This window comes from Trichosurus vulpecula, chromosome 8, assembly GCF_011100635.1.
Source record: "Trichosurus vulpecula isolate mTriVul1 chromosome 8, mTriVul1.pri, whole genome shotgun sequence".
Taxonomy (NCBI): domain Eukaryota; kingdom Metazoa; phylum Chordata; class Mammalia; order Diprotodontia; family Phalangeridae; genus Trichosurus; species Trichosurus vulpecula.
This window is the reverse complement of record NC_050580.1, coordinates 170,844,838-170,863,619: the sequence shown is the minus strand read 5'-3', so window position 1 is coordinate 170,863,619 and position 18,782 is coordinate 170,844,838. Positions and strand designations below refer to the sequence as shown.

The 18,782-nt window shown below is 36.4% G+C and overlaps 1 protein-coding gene across 2 annotated transcripts in view; it reads right to left on the bottom strand.

The window, feature by feature from the left end:
• Positions 1-15,923, bottom strand: part of SECISBP2L (SECIS binding protein 2 like) — a 77,484-nt gene extending 61,561 nt beyond the window's left edge. Inside the window, exons 1-4 of one of the 2 annotated variants that reach the window (XM_036734454.1) lie at positions 15,709-15,923; positions 7,572-7,750; positions 5,170-5,494; positions 2,473-2,608 (exon numbers count right to left, since the gene is read on the bottom strand). In XM_036734454.1, the coding sequence (XP_036590349.1) occupies positions 2,473-2,608; positions 5,170-5,494; positions 7,572-7,750; positions 15,709-15,738 (670 nt within the window). In that variant the 5' untranslated portion in view covers positions 15,739-15,923. The remainder of the gene's footprint in view (positions 1-2,472; positions 2,609-5,169; positions 5,495-7,571; positions 7,751-15,708) is intronic. The other variant, XM_036734455.1, reaches the window with a different exon arrangement.
• Between the last annotated feature and the right edge of the window lie 2,859 nt (positions 15,924-18,782).

The window sequence follows — 18,782 nt, the reverse complement described above, 5'->3', positions numbered from 1 at the left end:
AAAAGAGACCAAAACAATAGCAACTATCAACTCACAGTTCTCTCATCTACATAAAATATAAAATTTCTGTGAGAATGCAATATACATGCATTATGAAGACACTTGATACACGGGGTACAAATAAGCTTTTGCAAACTATTTTCTTATACAAACTATATTTTTATGATCACAAAAATGAAGAAAAATATAGAAAATAAGATTCCTTCTTGTTTATTATAAACACAGACACAGTTATGAAGGTTCCCTTTAAACAAGAGAACATTAAAATTGTATACAAAGTTATGATAGTTGCAATTATGGAAATAACATTGTTCAATGATGTGACACCACTAAAGCTGTGTGAAACTATGGATAAAGTACTTAATCTATAATCAGAAAACCTGGTTTCAAACCATTCCTCCACAATTTTACTACCTCTGTAACTGTGAGAGTTTGCACATATATAAACTGTGGTTGAACTAGATGGAGTCTGAGGTCCCTTCCGCTCTACATTTATGATCTGTCTAATGTGTTTGCCATTTTCAAGGAAAAGGTCTCACATGAAATACAAACAAAAGGATTCACAGGTCACATCCTGTTAACTGTTTGAGCCCTAGAAGACTATAAAGACCCCTCAGTGAAATCCACTGCAGTGCAGACAAAACAAAGTGGATAAAAAATACACACCAATTCCACTATATGCCCAGACTCGTAGCTGTATAGACAGTCTCTCGAGTTTGTCCAAAAATGTGTGCATTGTATCTGAGACAAGCACTGCAAAAAGAAATTCTAGGCTCGGGATTGAGTACACAGAGGAAAGAATAAGACTAGACTGAATTTGAAAAACTGAAGTTACTTCCAATAATCCCTATCTGTTCCCAGCTACAATAGCCCATCTTTAATAACAGCATTCCTCCCAATGATGAGCACTATCCCTCCAGTCATCCAGGTTCATAACCTCATTGTCATCCTTGCCAGCCCTCTCATTCATCCCACATACCCAATCAGCTGCCAAACTCCGTCTTTTCTACCTCCACAAAATCTATTTGTCTCCACTCACGCATTCACCATTACTATAGTGTGGACCCTTATCACCTCTCACCTGGGATTCTGAAATAGCTTCTTGTGGGGAGTAAAATACAACCTAAGGGAAATATCCAGGCACAAGTGGTTTATTAACAGTAATGCATATAACTGTTAACAAAGCAGGTCAGACTGGCCCCCTCAGTAAGGCCAGTGTCCCTCCCCCAACGAGAGGAAAGATCAGGGGTGGCCAACTGGAGGCCTCAAGGCCACATGTGGTCCTCTAGGTCCTCAAGTGTGCCCTTTGACTACATCCAAACTTCATAGAACAAATCTCCTTAATTTGATTTGTTCTGTAAAGCTTGGACTCAGTCAAAAGGCCGCACCCAAGGACCTAATAAGCAACATGTGGCCTTGAGGCTGCAGGTTCCCCACCCCTGGGAAACACTATTCTTTCGAGATACAGGAAGGGGGGGTAGGGTAGGGTAGTTAGGGAGCCTTACAATTGGCTACAAGTGGGGAAAGTGGGTTGGCCTTCAAGTGTGGCTGAACATATACTTCTAATTGCTTTATGGGCCTCAACCACCTCACGTAATCTTAACTAAAAAATCAAAATCACCTAAATCAGGACCCCCTCTTTAGCTGTTCCCTTGGGGGAGATCAAACCATCCTTATAGGCCAAAGAAGGGCAAGGCAAGCTGCAGGAATGATATCATTCCCTTTCTACTATTAGGAGTGGGAGAGATCTCATTTTGAGCAGGGTAAGTTCAGACAGATTATAACCATTATAAAAATCAACAGACTATAAAATCATTACATTGTAAAGTCAATACAGTAGAGATCAGAGGAAATAATAATTTTCATCTTTTCAAATTTCTGATTGGGTTCTCTGCCTCAAATAAAGACTCCCAATTCATCTTTCACACTGCTGCCAAAGCAATTTTCCTAAAGCACAGATTTGACTACACCACTCCTTTTCTACTCAATATACTCTCTAGTAGATTTCTATTTTCTTCAGGATAAAATATAAACACCCCTCTTTGACATTTAAAATTCCTCACAACCTGGTCCAATTCTAATTTGCTAACCTTATATCTCAAGTTATTACTTTTCCTTTAGGGAAATTACAATAAAATTTCACTGTTTAAAATTTTATATAAATCAGGGTTCTTTTAAAAAAAAAAACCTCAATGCCAAAAGCCTAGTACATAACAACCACCTTAAAATAACAAAACAATCTGTGCAGACAATGGAGGAAGTAAGTTTAAAAAATAAAGGAAACAGATTGTGGCTCCCTACTTCCAAGGAATTTTATAAACTGGCAGACCAAAAAAAGGGAAGAATGGGGAGGCTTTCTATAATAGTAAAGTATTATTTTACCATATACTTTAAAAATGGCATAAGCCATTTTTAAAAAATTAGATTCTACCTTCATAAGTCTAGAACCTCCATATGTACCCCTTCTCTTACCTGTTTGCTGGGAAGCATCCACCAGAAGCACAATTTTTGACCGATTATCAGGTCCTGCTGCACTGGTTTCTTTCTGAGTAGCTACACTTTTTACTGGTGGCCTTTTACTTTTTACATGTTGTTGTAAAATCTGCTGCTGTTGATTTAAATTGAGAAAATAATATACTACTTCAATAAAACAATACTGTGAAAATAAATACAAGTAGAATGAAAAGAATAGACTAGATCAAAGTTGTCAAACTGGAGGCCCATAAAACTCTGGAGTGCTAACGAGATTAAAATGCAGGTGGGAATGTTTAAGAGAATAAATAAAAAGACAACACAACATCAAGTTAATTTGTGATTTTCTAAATCACTATAAAGTCAGGGATCCTTGATAATTGATAGATGATTCCTAAATCCCCTTTTAACTATAGAATTCTATTATACTAAGTATTTGACACAGAAACTTATGTTATAATATTAAAATAGATCACCCTTACAAGAAGCTGACTTTTTGTTTCACTAAAATAGCACTGGGCAAGAATTTTCTCCCGAGAATAAAAAAGTATAAGATAATTTCTGCCAAAGAAGAAAAAAAAAGGAAAGCTCTGAATTCCTATTATGTGGCTATTCTTTGCTTAACAATAACTGACTTGATAGAATTTTGAATTTGAGGAACTGAACCTAATTATTAATTCTCTCTAACACACAATCTCTCTCATATTTTGGAATGTGTGCATCACGTGCTATCACCACACTCCTACTACCTCATCACCCTTTCCTTAGAAATTCCAAACAGACAACTATCAATGCAGTGTAGATTTACTTAGGATAGAGACAGACCTAAAGCTTTTTACAGCAACTGCTACTTCTAGTTCCTACTTTCTCCCCCATTGTAATAGATGAAAGTCTTTTCATGGGTCAGAGAGAAAGTACTGGCTCTCCGCTGTGCTGACAGAAGTGTCAACTAAGAAGTCATCTTTCAAGCTTCTAGTTCTATTCAAGATTAATTCTGTCAATTCCAAGTGACTGAGCAGGACTTTTAGTTGGCAGCTGAAAAATTAAGGCTTCAAGATAGGAAAGTATCCTTTACCTAAAAAACCATTAAAGCAGAATGTGTTGTCTTGTTTTTCATAAACTTAGCTTCAACAAATTCACTAGTGCTCTCAAGGCCTCCATTAATTCAGGGATAGTCTGTCAAAAGTGGGAAGGAAGTGTTTTGTTTCAAAAGACTATCTTGAACGTGTATCTTTAGTCTTGATTATAAACATAGTATATGACTCATCTTTCCTACTCCCTTGCTAGCCAGCTTTAAATTTTCATTTTGAAGCTATTCTAAGTTGTACCTGGAAGGGATGATTCTGTGGTATTGTTAATACTGAGTAATACCATTAATGATTTATCATCAGTTTGAAAAAAAACCTCTTCCTAGTGGCAGTACCCAATGGCTTCATGCAGATGTCTATTTACTTTACATAGTAAACAGAACCATAGGGAAACACACCCATACAGAGGTCAACTTGAACTACCTGTCTAATAGATGAGTAACCACAGATGATGGAATATATAAGAAGGGAAGGAAAAGGCAAAATCCCAATCCTTGGGATGGGGAAAAAAGCTGGACCAAAAGGAGTATTTCAGGATGGCACAGAAGGGAAAAGAATGAGCAAAGCATTAGACCCAAACTACCTGATTTTCTTTGAAAGGTTATTCAACATTCTTAAGTTTGATTTCATTTTTTAAGGTTTAGGAAAATTTATTTCCTGCTAAATATGGTGGATTTTTTATTTAAATAAAGAGAAAAACATATGTTAACAAAAAATCACTTTTATAGCTAATTTTAATGAAAATGTATTATTCCCAATATAAAGCAGCTATAGAAATGCTTCTTTACTTATACTGCCCAGCATTTTATGCAACATAATTTTTTTAAAATTCTATGCAATAATATAAACAGAATCAACAAAGGAGTGAAAGGGAACAACTTGAGAGTAATTCATAAAAATAACATCACAGTAGCTATGGGTTTCAGTCAATCAAATGCCACCTTTTAGAATCCCAGATCCTTTTAAAGTTCCAATTCTCACTACTAAATTTAGTGGACTGCATTAATAATGTGCAAAATATTTACTTTTTTGCTTAGCATGACCCTAAGCATATATTAATGACTGACAATAACACAGGTATAATAAAAATTTTGGGGTAGTGACAACATTTAAATCCTTTGGAAGTAAAAGGATATTGTGATTATTTAAATTTATTTGAAAGACTATGAGAAGTAATGAAAAAGTACTCATATAGCGGTTATTGAAAATAACTGAAAGGCAGAGAAAAAAATTTTATAAATGTTATTTGTCCTTGTGTATGATACAACACATGTCTTTTGTCCAAGGACCAATCTAGCTAAATTTGGAGAGGTGTATCACCAGGTTGGTGACAGGATGATGAGCTTTTACACCAAATGAACTCTCAGAAACTATCAACTAAGTCAGAGAGAGGCTAGACTTTGGGATGGTGGCAGAAGTGCCTACGCTGACAAAAATCAGACAAAAATTGAAATAACTGATATTTGCCTGGATCATGGCAAAAGAGCCTATCAAAAGATTTCACTTACTATATCCTTTAATATAGTTTAAAACCGTAAATTATAAGTTATTTGCACTAACAATAACAAAAGACAGACACACCTTTAAAAAAGTCAAGGAACTCACTTACCTTCTGCACAATGGGACCTCTATTACTACTTCTACTTCTGTGGCTGGACAATGGAAAGACTTGTCCAAGTTGATTTGGACGGTCCGTGCATTCTGTGGGAACAGTATTTAAAGTATTTGCTGCTGGAAAGGTGCTGGAGTAAGGTGTAGGAAAAGGATGATAAAATCCCATAACTTGGGCACATGGAGCTGGCATCAACTGGTAATATGTATATTCTGTAGAAACAGGTGGCTGAGCAGATATAATGGGATAAGCAAGGTATGGCCCTGGAGGATTTGGATTTGGTTGCTGCCATCGTAGGTCATTGTTATATAATGGAAATTGTCTGTAAAACGAATAGAAAAGGAGAATAAATTTAGTAAAGAAGTCTAAAAAATCATGTTAAAGTACTAAAAGTTTTGGTCTAAATTTTAAAGTCTAAAGCAAGAAACTTTTTCTATCATGAAAAAGAAAATAGTTCAGTAGAACCTCCATATAATGCTGGCTAGCACTGGGAACAAAGTTTCCTTGCCTTGTACTAGTGACTCAAATATACATGTGAAAAGATTTATTCTGTATTAAACATAAATCCAATATGGCTTCTAACAGAGTTCAACTGCATCACAAAATACTGAACAGGATCTACCATATTTACTTAAACCTTCAATTTCCTTGAGTTCTCACTGCTTTCATCTTAAAATCTAGGAAAAACAATTATTTAAGCAACTAACTATTGGATCTACCAATGACAGCTTCACCCCAACGAATTCCAAAAATTATGGCAGGATTCTGTAAAGACTTATGCTATGGTCATCATAAAAGATTATCATATAAGATTCTACTTTTGCTTTTTTTTTCTACTCCTTTCTCATACTCCTTCCTTAACAACATTGGTAGGCACTCTCTTGTGTGCCACTTCCCTACTCCAGCAATAGAAATGCTACCCAAGTGCAAGAGAAGTAAAAGTAAAAGCAATAAAGCCTATCTATTCCACTGGCACTAATCTCAGTAGGACACACTTAAGAGGGTCTCAAATACAATGGAGGAAGAGGTATATGCCTCCTGTTTTATATTTTCGGCCTCTTCAGGGATTCTTCTGATGAGAGGTGCAAGGAGCTTAGGTCTAGGACTTCATATAAAACAAGGTGATTTGGGGGGAAGGAGGGAGGAAGGAGGCAAAGGGCAGATATTAGAAGAGGAAAAGAGAGAACATTATAAAGAAAACCTTTTTTTCTTTATTTTTCTTCCCCAAATATAGGAGATATGCAAGCATATAGGAGATATGCATATATAAAAGATACTGGGTTTAAAAAAAACCTACTATTCAACATAATTTCAAAAATATTTTAATGACGTTTTCTTTGCTTATGAATTCTCCAGGATAATTTGCTAAGGTTGTCAAAAACAATTTCCTCAATAAAAACAAAATACATGCTGTCAAAAGTTACCTAAAACCCAGAAAAGCAGGAAATCACATGTAAATGACTATATTAACATACATCCCATCAAAGTTAAATACTGTCCTTAATTTTCTGTTATTTCTTTTAATGTTCTGTTTTCTGTTACTTCTGTTACTCAGTAACATTTATGAAATACTAGCAAAATCCCAAACAAAACAATTCCTTCAGACCCTATTATATAGCCAGCTCAACAATACTCAGAATCTAAGAGTCTTGAACATTTGGGGACAATTAACTTGTGTGCATAATATTTCTGGAGTACAGATTTACCATCTTCACAATTCACATATTTTGTGTAATAGACAAATTAAGTAGCAATTACATTGCTAGTTATGACTAGAAAAGTCTATAGTGATCAAAAAACAAGTTCTAACCATTAGATTATATAACTACTGACTGAGAAGTTAATATTGCACTAGCACCCAATACCCTAAAGCTTGTAATAAGTGTTTTCTGACTGAAAATAAATACTAAATAGCCATACATGATCTTATTGCTAAATCAAAGATTGGGAATAATTTATCATTGTATTAAAAATTATCTTAGTAGGAGTAAATAGAATATAGACCCAAGAAGTTTTTACTAGCTTCTTCCTGCATCTTTCATTTCTCTCCTGCTATCAATTCAATTTTTAATTTAAACAAGATCAAAGAATTTCATGGAGTGATGAAAAAACATCCCTATTGTCATCACTTTAATGTGGGTATATCCACATGTACACATAGAAACACTTCTGTTTACAATTCATAATATAAAAATATTTTAATTGAATTTTCAAGCTTTAAGCAAATGTTTAATTCTATAAGGGTCTTCAGTCATTTTTATGAACCAGAAAAAGTGCCAAATGTTATAAGTCACCAATTATGACAATTAAGCCTAACCAACTTTTATACTCTGCCCCACCCCACCCCCAAAAGCCAGCAAGCACATTCATACAGATATACAGCCACAATACAAAAGTACCTATTAGACTGGTTTTCCTGCACAAAGGGATAACAAGTTATCAGGTAGCTGGGAATTGGAGTTGGTTCCACTCCACTCACACTTCCACTATCACCTGGAAGTGCCATTGGGATCATAAGCGTATCAGGAGTCTTTTTCTGAGGAACAAATGGCTCTACTTCGGCAGACAGCTTGACATTCTTCAGAGAAAAAGAGAAAAATGAATTAATTTCTGTTTAAAAGAACTTTAAAAACCAAAGAAATCTGACAAAAGAGAAACTGTCTTTCAGAACAGCAATGAGTTATCTTTATTCAGAACCTTCACAGAACATTTAAGAGAAAACAGTGTCACTTTAAAAGAGTTGAACAATGACCAAGTTATTCATACAAAGCCATCAATTAAAACAACGGAAAATACATAAAAGGTTACCAAGTTTCAATGAAATCATTTCTTCTTACGTAATCAAAGCTGTTAAAGCAATCAAGAATACAAGGAAGTCATACTTCAGAGACTAAAAATAAACTTGGTAGTAAGATATTTAATTCCACAGACAAAATAGTTTGGGGTTTACTAACTTCTGCCTTTTGCATTCAGATTAAGGCTAAAATAGTTACTTCAAAAATATAAAAGCATGCATTGAGATTTCAATACACAATATAGATACCTAACTAAAAAGAAAGCAACTAAGATGAAATAAAATCTAAATATTTAATACAAAGAAACAACTTTCTTAAATTGATAAAAATTGCTGGAAAACTGAAGATATATTCAGTATGAAATATTTAAAACTTCTAAAAGTATATGCTCTATATTAAATGTTTATTTTTTTCAAAAAAAATTTGGATAAATTAAAATATGGTATCTTCCTTTGAATGGCAAAGTATCACTAAAGTAACAATACATGTTTTAGAATATTTAATGCTACATTACTGTGGGAAATTCTGAATTATTATCAAGCTCATTAACGAATATGAAATCTTCAGCAATTATAAAATCGTAAAAGATTTTATGCCACCAAATTTCAATGAAATTTGTGAGGGGAAAAAGTCTCACCACCCATTACTTGATATTAATTTAATTCATTTGGGTCAGAGGTTATTAATTATAGACCCTTTTGGCAGTCTGGTGAAACCTCTGGACCTTTCCTCAGTATAACATTTTAAAAAGCATAAAAGAATATATATAGGATCACAAAGGAAACCAACTATATTGAAATATAATTTTTTTAAAGTTCAAAGACCCAAATAAAGAACTTGATTTAGGTTTTAAAAATCGTGAAAATCAGACTTAAAATGTCTTTAGCTATTAAAACCCACATGGCACAGACTTCTCAACACTATTCTGAGTTAAGACAATGCTGTCAAAAAATAATATTACAAGGTCCCTATACAAAGCATTGGAATCTGTAGTAGAGTCGTAGCACTAGACTCAGAGGGAAGAAACGGGTTTAAGTCTCACCTCTGACACTTCCTAGCTATGAGGCCACTTAACATCTGTGAGCCTGTTTCTTCAACCATAAAATGAGTGTGAAGAGCACCAGTGGTATCTAACAGGGTTATTGTAAGTCTGAAAATATAATCTCTATAAACCAGTTTGCAAATGTCAAAACACCATGTTAATACAAATAATAATTGACAGTAATGTAGATCACATATTCTTTCTTATATAAAAGTGTATTAACCTACTGTAAAACATTCAAATACTATTTACTTTAAAAAAAGAACAGCAACAAACCAGACCATTAATTGATATTTTTTTCCTTAACAATCTTTAAGCTCCTCACTGAATTTTGCTCTTCTCCCCAACACTAACTCTCAAGTAACTGAAGTTGATATAATATTAATGTTTTGCTATCGTAGTCACATAACAAATGCTCTAAATCACTACTGATTAGAGAAATGCAAATTAAAACAACTCTGAGGTACACCTCACACCTATCAGATTTGCTAATATGTCAAAAAAGGAAAATGTTGGATATTGGAGGGGATGTGGAAAAATTGGGACACTAATGCACCTAATGGAGTTGTGAACTGATTCAACCATTTTGGAGAGCAATTTGGAACTATGCCCAAAAGGCTATATAAACCTGAGCATACCCTTTGATCCAGCAACACCACTGCTAGGTCTATATCCCAAAGACATCCAAAAAAAGGGAAAAGGACTTATTTGTATTAAAATATTTATAGCAGCTCTTTTTGTGGTGGCTAAGAATTGGAAATCAAAGAAATATCCATCAACTGGGGAATAGCTAAACAAGCTGTGGCATACAATTACAGTAGAATATTACTGTGCTATAAGAAATGACAAGCAGGATGATTTCAGAAAAACCTAGAAAAATTTACATGAACTGATGCATAGTGAACAGAACCATAAGAATGTTGTACATAGTAACAGCAATGACCCAAGACAATCCCAAGGGACTAATGGTGAAGCATACTAGCCACTCCAGAGAAAGAACTGATATTGTTGAACACATACTGAAGCATGCTATTTTTCACTTTTTTTCCTTTTATTTGTGTGTTCTTGTACAGAATGACTAGTATGGAAAGGTTTTACATAATTGCACGTGTATAACCAATATCTGATTGCTTAGTGTCTCAGGGAGGGAGGAGAAAGGGAGGGATAGAATTTGGAACTCGAAACTTTAAATAAAAAAGAAATTTTTTTAAGGTATTAATGCTTTGAAGTAGTTAAATTCAGTGCTTAAAATTCTCATTTGATTTAAAGACTAAGAAGGCAAAATTTAGACCATAAGTTTACTTTAACCTTAGGTAGCAACAGAGAGCAAGATGTTACTATCAAACTATGATCCAAAAAGTTAGCACTTCTTACCAATAGAATTGTAAGTGGTAGGGGAAACACCCCAAATGGCTCACCAATGAATAGATAGCAAGGGACTATTATAATAACTGAAAGTTTCTCCAAATTAAAAAAAAAAATTTCATGTCTTCAAATATAGTTGAAAGAGTAGTAGACATGGGGAGCTGAAGGACCTGGATTCAATTTCTGACTCTACTTACTACCAGACCTTGTGTGACCCTACCTATCAGAAGTCACCAAAGTCTCTTTAAGTCCCAGTTTCCTCATCTCTAACTGAACTAGACAATTTCTAAGGTCCCTTCCAACTACAAATTTATGCTCTTATAAACAAGAAATTTAAAGATTTGGCTTCAGTCTGCTTTGACAATGCACATGTTCCTGCTGAGTTGTGTTTAAATCATTTTTAGAAGAAACAAATTCTTAATGCACTAGAAATATTTTTAAAATCCTCTTGCAAAACAACGAATTGATTTAAAATGTGAATAATCATAACCTAACAGGTCTGTTCTGTAAATCTGCATTTGTGTATATTAATGCATTTTTAAAGCAAGGAATACTTCCAAATCAAATGTTAGCAATGTTAAAAAAAACTAATAAAAACAAAACTGCCAAATGAAAATAATCAATGTAAATGGTAGTGATCTCTCCAAAAAACATATATGTCTCTGCAAAATACTTCTTTTATTTATGGTTAAAGCCTTGTTCAGTTCAAAATTTAAGTAAGAAACAGTTCTCACTCAGTTCAGTTTCTGGTGCCCAAAATACCTGTTAGAAGACTTTTACCAACTTGATCAATGAAATGCTCAATAGGTAATGTGTACAAATATAACATTTTTTGCAAGCAAATAAAATTCAAATGTATTCAGTTTTAAGCTTGTTTTCCCTTTGATTTGATGTTTTTTCAAAAGTAATAGTTATAGATTTCATTTCAACAATTAAAATCACAATAAACATAAATGATCCCTTTGTTCTTTGCCTAAAAGAAAGCTACTGTAGTCACCACCAGCTGCAGAGACAGAAGATGTCACTAGTAGGAACAGACTGGTAAAACATATTCTACAGTTAGAGCACTGGACAGTGTTTTTAAAGATCTTGTTTGCTGGGACTTTAGGAAGTTCTGTATCTCACATTAAAATGCATTATCTTCCCTCCCCCAACCCAGAGATCAGGAAAGCAACATTAAAATTTCTAATTGTTCTCCCATATACCACAATTTGATAAAGAAGATACGTTGGGATTGATTACAACACTAAACTAGAGAAAACTAGAGAAATGATCCACTTAAATTTGTTTGAAAGCGAAAAGGAAAATTTTGCAGTCAGCAAGAAAACGTAGTGAGCTATGTGAATGTAAGAGGACATGCTATATAGGTAGGTTAAAATTTGGTTTTATTACTAGGTATCTGAATTTAAGTTTTAATTAGAGGTTAGATAAAAGTCATTATTTTTCAAGATCTATTTTTCAGACATCAGAAATCTCACATCAATAATCTGATTATCTGAGATAAAGTGTTAAAAATACGGTGATACATCCAGAGTAAAAACTGGTATTACCTGTGCTAAATTATACTTTTGCCTTAAGTTATCTAAAAAGAATCCAACTATGAAATTAAATTATCTTTCATTCTCCAAAGTTCTTCAGACTCAGTATACCTTAAATGAAATTATTTCATAACTTAAAAATTATGTATATAATGTCAAAATTATGCTCATATAATTACACCTGAAATTATAGCAGGTATATTAGGGAGTTTATCCATTTCTTCATTATAACCTATCTTATGGGGAAATTACAGAAATAAAGGCTATTAATGACAAGCTAGCATATTCAAGTTACCTCCTCCCAAAATGGAGAATTCATAAACAGAGAAAAAGGTCTTACTTCAAACCTATTTCATTAGTCTAGTCAAACATATTTAACGGACTACTGAGAGCCCACTTAAATTCAACAAATATTTACTGAGGCAGCTATGCTAGCCCTGCTGTGGGAGGGGATAAATACCATCTATATATTTATTACTTGTTGATAATCTACATTGCACGTTTTTTTGGTGATGAAGTTACAAAAAAAAGAAGGCAGACTTTTTCCCGTACTAAACAATGTAAAACTAAGTCTAAATGTCTGCATTAAAAACTAATACTGTCTCACAATGAAGTTTCAGAAGAAATTATACCTCCCACTTAAAGAAAAGGAAAAAAGTCATTATAAAAACACTTTGTATTTTATCCATCTTAGAATGGAAACTGAAATCACTTTAAGATATTTTGCCTCCTGTAGCCAATAGTACATTCTGAAGGAAAGTGCGATATATTGAAGTAAAGAGTATCAAGAAAATCCCAGAAGCTATCATCCTAACTGCCTGGAGATTTGCTCAAAATGTTTACACTGACTAAATAAACCAATTGCCAAAACAAACTACAGGAGTAACTTTAGTCTGAATGTAAAAATTTTGCAAGACTTGAGAACACATTTAGAAAAATCAAAGTCTGAAACTTTAACTTGCTAACAATCAGTTTTCCTACCCACTTGCCTTCTTATACCTGATTTTTTTTTTTGCTTTAAAAAAAAAACTACGTAGACATAACCTAATTCAATTCAAATAATATATGGGATGTAGTACGGTGTATATACATACTATTTTCTAGTACTATTTATTAGTATTTACCAATTATTGACTCGATGACATTGTAGTCCTGAAATTTGTGTCATTTACTTTTACATTCAGACATAGAAGCCAGTATTGACTACTCTAACTTTATAGTTTAAAAATAAACACATTTTGGGGTAGCTTAACATCATTAATTATGTTATTTGTATTTTTATAGCATTGGGAATTATGAAAACTTATTTTTAAAAGGAAGACATCATAAGAAATTCCACTCCCTTACAACTCCTGGAATATGCCTACATACACCTCATGGCATTACTGCTTTAATTCTTAGAAAGTAACAAAATAGTCAACAAATCCTAAGCACAGAATTCTCCATTAGTTATTCAGTGGAAAGCAGAACAATTTTTGAACTTTGTATACTCGATACTTATGTCTGTGTAAATAAATTGGTTACTACTACTTCAATTTCAAAAAACCAAGAAGATTTCTTTCACTGTGTGTAATAGGGTTTTTGCCATGTTTGAAATCAAACATTTAATAAAATAAAATCTAGTTGTTAATTCTTCCTATCCCTCCTCACACTTTTTTTTAAAGCTATGCATTATACCTACTGTTCCTAGAACACCTAAATGAAATCTAAAAGTCCACCTGCTTTTCTTGGCAGTTAAGATTAAACTATATGCTTTTATATAAAAGTATCTAAAAGACTACTAGAATTCTTTTCTAGTGTGTAATATCTCTTCCAAATGTTGTAGTCATTCTCACAATTAAGATTATTTACAAAATCACAGGACTTTTAATGACTAACAGGTTTATGTTCTTAGAAATCACCCACTACAAATCTCTCATCAGAAACTGTTAAATATACTCTTTTACATTAAGCAAAAGAGATCATAGGCAAGTCTAACTAGATAGAGAATTCAGAGAATACCTATCAAGAAAAGAACCAACTAAGTTTTTAGGTAGAAAGATAAACACACACACACAGAAAACACTTAAGGTAAAATACACACACACTTTGTACCAATCTCCAGCCTTCACTAGAAATTATTTCCTCATACACTTCATGTTACAAAGATGACCACATTCAATTAAATAGCTGTGTTAAGAGTTGTTTAAATGGTTAATTGCACTTCCTTTAGGATGAAAGGGACTTTAAGTACACACTAGCATTACTAGCTACCGCTCTGGCATCCTGGTGAATAACCAAAATATTTAACCCTCTCATTAGCTCACACCTATAAACAAGGAAATGGTTCAACCATCTCTTATTTTGTCACACTTCAAAAAGTCAGCCATCTTTGATAAACACTTCTTTCAGACTTGAGTCAAACAGGCCACGAAAATTAAGTCAGAGGTATAACAAGGTCAACAGCACACAAAATACATTTGCCAAAGCTCTTTCCCATGAGTGTTTCCTTATGTAATTCCATATTCTTCTACCAAATCCATTTTAAAGTCATGTGTGCACAGATACATCTAAAAGTGGGGGAGGGAGGGGAAAAGGAGGAAGGAGAGAAAAAAGAGGGGGAGAAAGAGGAAAATGTAAGAAAGATAAGGAGGGAGGAAGGAAGAGAAAAAAGAGGTAGAGAGAGAGGAGGAAAAGGGGAAAAGAAAGAGGGAGGGCAGTAAGACAGAGAAAGAGGAGGAGGAGAGAGATGGGAGAGAAGCAAAGAGAAAGGCAGAGGGGGAGAGAGAATGGGAGGAGAGGAAGAGAAAGAAGAGAGCCTTAGATCATAAAGTCCTAGGAAGTTGGAAACCCTTTCTCTATTAACATGCCTCATGCCTTCCTACCCCCAAGACAGATCCACTTTGCATCTCTCCTCTTCTTCCTCCATCGTTCTGCCTATTTCCTTACCTGGTTAAGGCTCTAGTAGAAAGTTTAGGGGATGGGAGGGAAAAAAAGGCTAAAACTTCTGGCCGAAATTTCCCCCCACCCCCTTTTTGGATCGTGCACTTCAATTATTCTTGTCAACCAGTCACACTATCATTGCTCTACAGCTAGTAATCAAGATTTTGGAATAAAAACAAATAAACCAAACCAAAATAAGTCCTTTTGGGATAAAAAAAAAAAAGGAACTACCATTAATTTGGTTCGCGGAATGCCCCTTCTCTTTGCAAACCCCGACCCTGAACTTTTAAAATGACCTGTTTTGTTTTTTTAAGCAGCCCTACAATCTCTCCTGTTTATAGTCTCTCCCACGTCGGGGAGCGTGAGAGGACGTCACTAAGCAGGAGGTGGACCTCAGAACCACCTAAAATACCTGCAAGCACCTGGGCGCAGGTGTCCCTTGGATTGACATTTCTTTCTAGGACACCTCCACTGAAATGCCCTCTTTCTCACGTGTGCCTGCATTCTGACGACACATCCCTCGGACCGTCCTTTCGAAGCTCAACACTACTGGGGGTGGGGGGTTGGGGAACTAAACATGAGCCCACTGGGAGGAGAGTACCTGGAATCACGCAGGTGTCCAAACCAGCTGTCAGACCCCGCCCCCCAAGCTGGGACCCTCGGGGTGCTGGGCGAGGGGACCCCTCCCCCGGCCGGCCCCAGGGTCGGAGCACCAGAGGGGCTGCGGGTATGAGGCGGGGGTGGGGAGAACCCGCCCGGGACGATGGGAGAGCCCAGGGAGACGCGGGCCCCGGAACGACGCTTTCTTTCCGCATCCGCACCGGGCCTCGGGCCTCTGCGGGCTCCCGAGTTCTCCCGGCCCGGCCCCGCGTACCTGGTCCCCGGCTGCGGCGGCTCGGTCCATGGCGCCTCCTGCGGTAGCGGGAGCCGCTCTCAGTCAGCGTCGAGAACGCCCAGGGCCGCTTTCCCCATGGCCCCCGCCCGGGACGTGACAGTAATGCGGGCCCGCCCGCCCCTCTCGTTCTAGCCCAGACACGGAGTCCGGCTACGCCACTGACCGTGGCGGCGCCTCCTGCTCCCGGAGATGATGGAGAAGGAGGAGGAGATGCAGCGGGGGGGGGCGGGGGGAGGGGGGAGAACCGTGTAAGGAGGAGGCGGAGGGAAAGAAGAGGCAGAGGGAAGGGCGGGGGGGAACGAGGGAAGGGTGGGGAGGGGAAAGAGAGATCATCTAGGACGGCAGCCGAGGAGGCTCAAACGATTGCGGAAGGCGTTGTCAGCTCCAGAAAGGAGCTCCCTTCTGGGGCGAGAATGGGGCGGGACTTGAGCAGCGAGAGTGACGGAGTTTCCCGGCCAATGGATGGGACTCACAGCAGAAGGCTCTGCACCCTACACACTGGGGCCCGGTTAGGGCACAAGACTCATGATGAAAAATGCTATCCCCCTCCGGGGAGAGAACTCATGAACCTCGAGTGCAGACTGACGCACGCTTTTTTTTCATTTTCTTTATTTTTTTCTCGCAACGAGGCTAATATGGAAACAATGTTTTGCATGACCTCACGTGTATAATTGATATCTCGGTGGATGGGGGAGGGGCTCGAGGGAGGGAGAGAATTGAGCCTGAACTGGGGACGGGTGGTTCCTATTTGAACGTGAATTTCATGCCTGTTGGCGCCCGTACTGTAAAAGCTCTGTAGTTTGGGAGGTGCCCCCAGGGCCTTGGTATCTAGGACACTTTGATTCTGCCCCAGAGTACACGCCGGATCCTCTCCTACCCCTTCTCTGTATCGTAGGAGGGAATAATTTGTTAAGTTAATATAGTTCAGTAAGTTAATATTTAAAAGACATTCTTTATTCAGTTCAGCAAACGTTGGTTCTGCACCTGCTGTGTGCCCCAGCTGGCTTCTGATTCTGGGGATCTGAAGATGTATCACCCTCAAGAAACTTAGAGTCTAGTGGAGGAATGAGCCATGCAATTCAGTTCTATAGACGTTTATTTATGGGGTACAAGCAAGACAAGGTGCCGCTTGCTACAGAGACAGTGTGGCTATCCTGGTACAGGGAGGGGTCGGAACTCTTAACGACAAGTCCCCGGAATGACACTTAAGATTTCTGTGACCTTAGGAAGGTCACTTTATTTATTTAGACCTTGAACGAGATGGTTTTCTAGTATTCCTTCCTCCTTTAAATTGATGATCTTGCGATCAGACCCTTCTTAGGCTTACTATTAGGGAGGAAATGACAGGTACACAAGAGAGAATGAGATAAGGGCAAAAGAGAGGCCCAAAGTGCTAGAAGAAATTCGAGGAGGGAGAGATCACTTTCAGTTCCTGGAGGAGATGGCGCTTGAGTTGGGCCATGAAGGAAGGAAGGAATCTCAACAGAGTAGAGAACTGGGGAGCCGGGGCGGGGCGGGGGCGGGGGCGAGGTAGTCCATTCCAGGCTTGGAAAGCTATACTGTATGTAAAAGGCACAGACAGAGAAGAAGGTAAAAATAACAAATAGACAAAATACTATACTACAAGTTACAGTATGACCAAACACATTTACATTTTTTATTGTCAAAGTCTACCAGTTGTTTATTTTAAATTAAAGGTTATACTTTAGATAAAGAAATGAAAATAAGCTTGAATTTCACAATTATTTTATGTCCCATTTGGCCTTGCATTTCACAAGGCTGACTCTGGGTTCAGCCTATTACATGGTAGTTAAAAGACATAACTTAAGTAGATAAACAGATACTAATCCTTCTCATTGGAAGGATTAACGGAATCCTGAATTTCCTAATTTGTTTTTTCAGTGCTGCCAAAAAATTTAGACACTACTGGTCTTTGGTCATAACATAACTAATCCAATGCAATCTAATCCACAGTTTACTGAAATATTTTCCCTTTTTAGGAAAAAAAAGTTTATTTATCCTATTAGGGGAATGAGCTAAAAAAAGTACTGTAAATGACTTTTATGTCTTGCTGCTTTTTATTTCAAAACATATTTGTAAATATGTGAATTAATAAGTTTCTGAGTGTAAGTGACAACAGAACTAAAATTAATATAAATAAATATAAAATAAATTTTCATTTGTAGAAGGCAGAAAATTTTAATTACATTTGCTGCAGATATAATGAAAGAATAACAGAATTACAGAGGTGGAAGTAACCTCCAACTTATACCTGAAATTAAATCTTCCCTATAACACCCTAACAAGCAATTATTCAGCCTTTTCTTTAAGCTCTCTAATGGAGGGGTGTAAGGTGGCAACTACTTTCAGGGAGATCCATTCCATTTTGGGACACCTAATTTTTTTAAGAATGTGTTCCTTACACAGAGCTAAAATCTACCTCTCTGTAGCTTCTAAACATTGGTCCTGTTTGTACATGACAGGCCTTCAAACATTTGGAGACAAGTATTGTGTCCCTCCTCCACCTCCCCAAGTCTTTCCTACTCCAGGCTTTAACCTCCCTGATTCCTTCAACCAATCATCTTATGGCATGATTTCCAACCCCCTCACTGTTGAAGTTGTTCTTTGAACTTACTCCAGATTATCAATGTCTTTCTAAAAATATGGCACCCAGAATTGACACCTGCAGATGTGGCTTGACTGTTGCAGAGAACACTGAGGTTATCATCTCTTGTTATGAACACTATTCTTCTATTAACACAACTTGAGTTCCCATTCTTTTTTTTTTTGGCCGTTATAGCATAATGTTAGATCAAATTGAATTTACAATCCACTAGACCTTCTTCACAATAAATGCTTGTTGATTTATGGATATGAACTATTGCCTAAACATGCCTCCACCATCCTGTAATTATACAGTTGGTTTATTGAACCCATGTAAGAATTTTATATTTACCCCTATTAAATTTCATTTCGTTATACCCAGCCCATTCTTACAATCTGTCAAGACTTTTTTATATCCTGATAATTTGCCGAGTATCTTTAATTCTCCC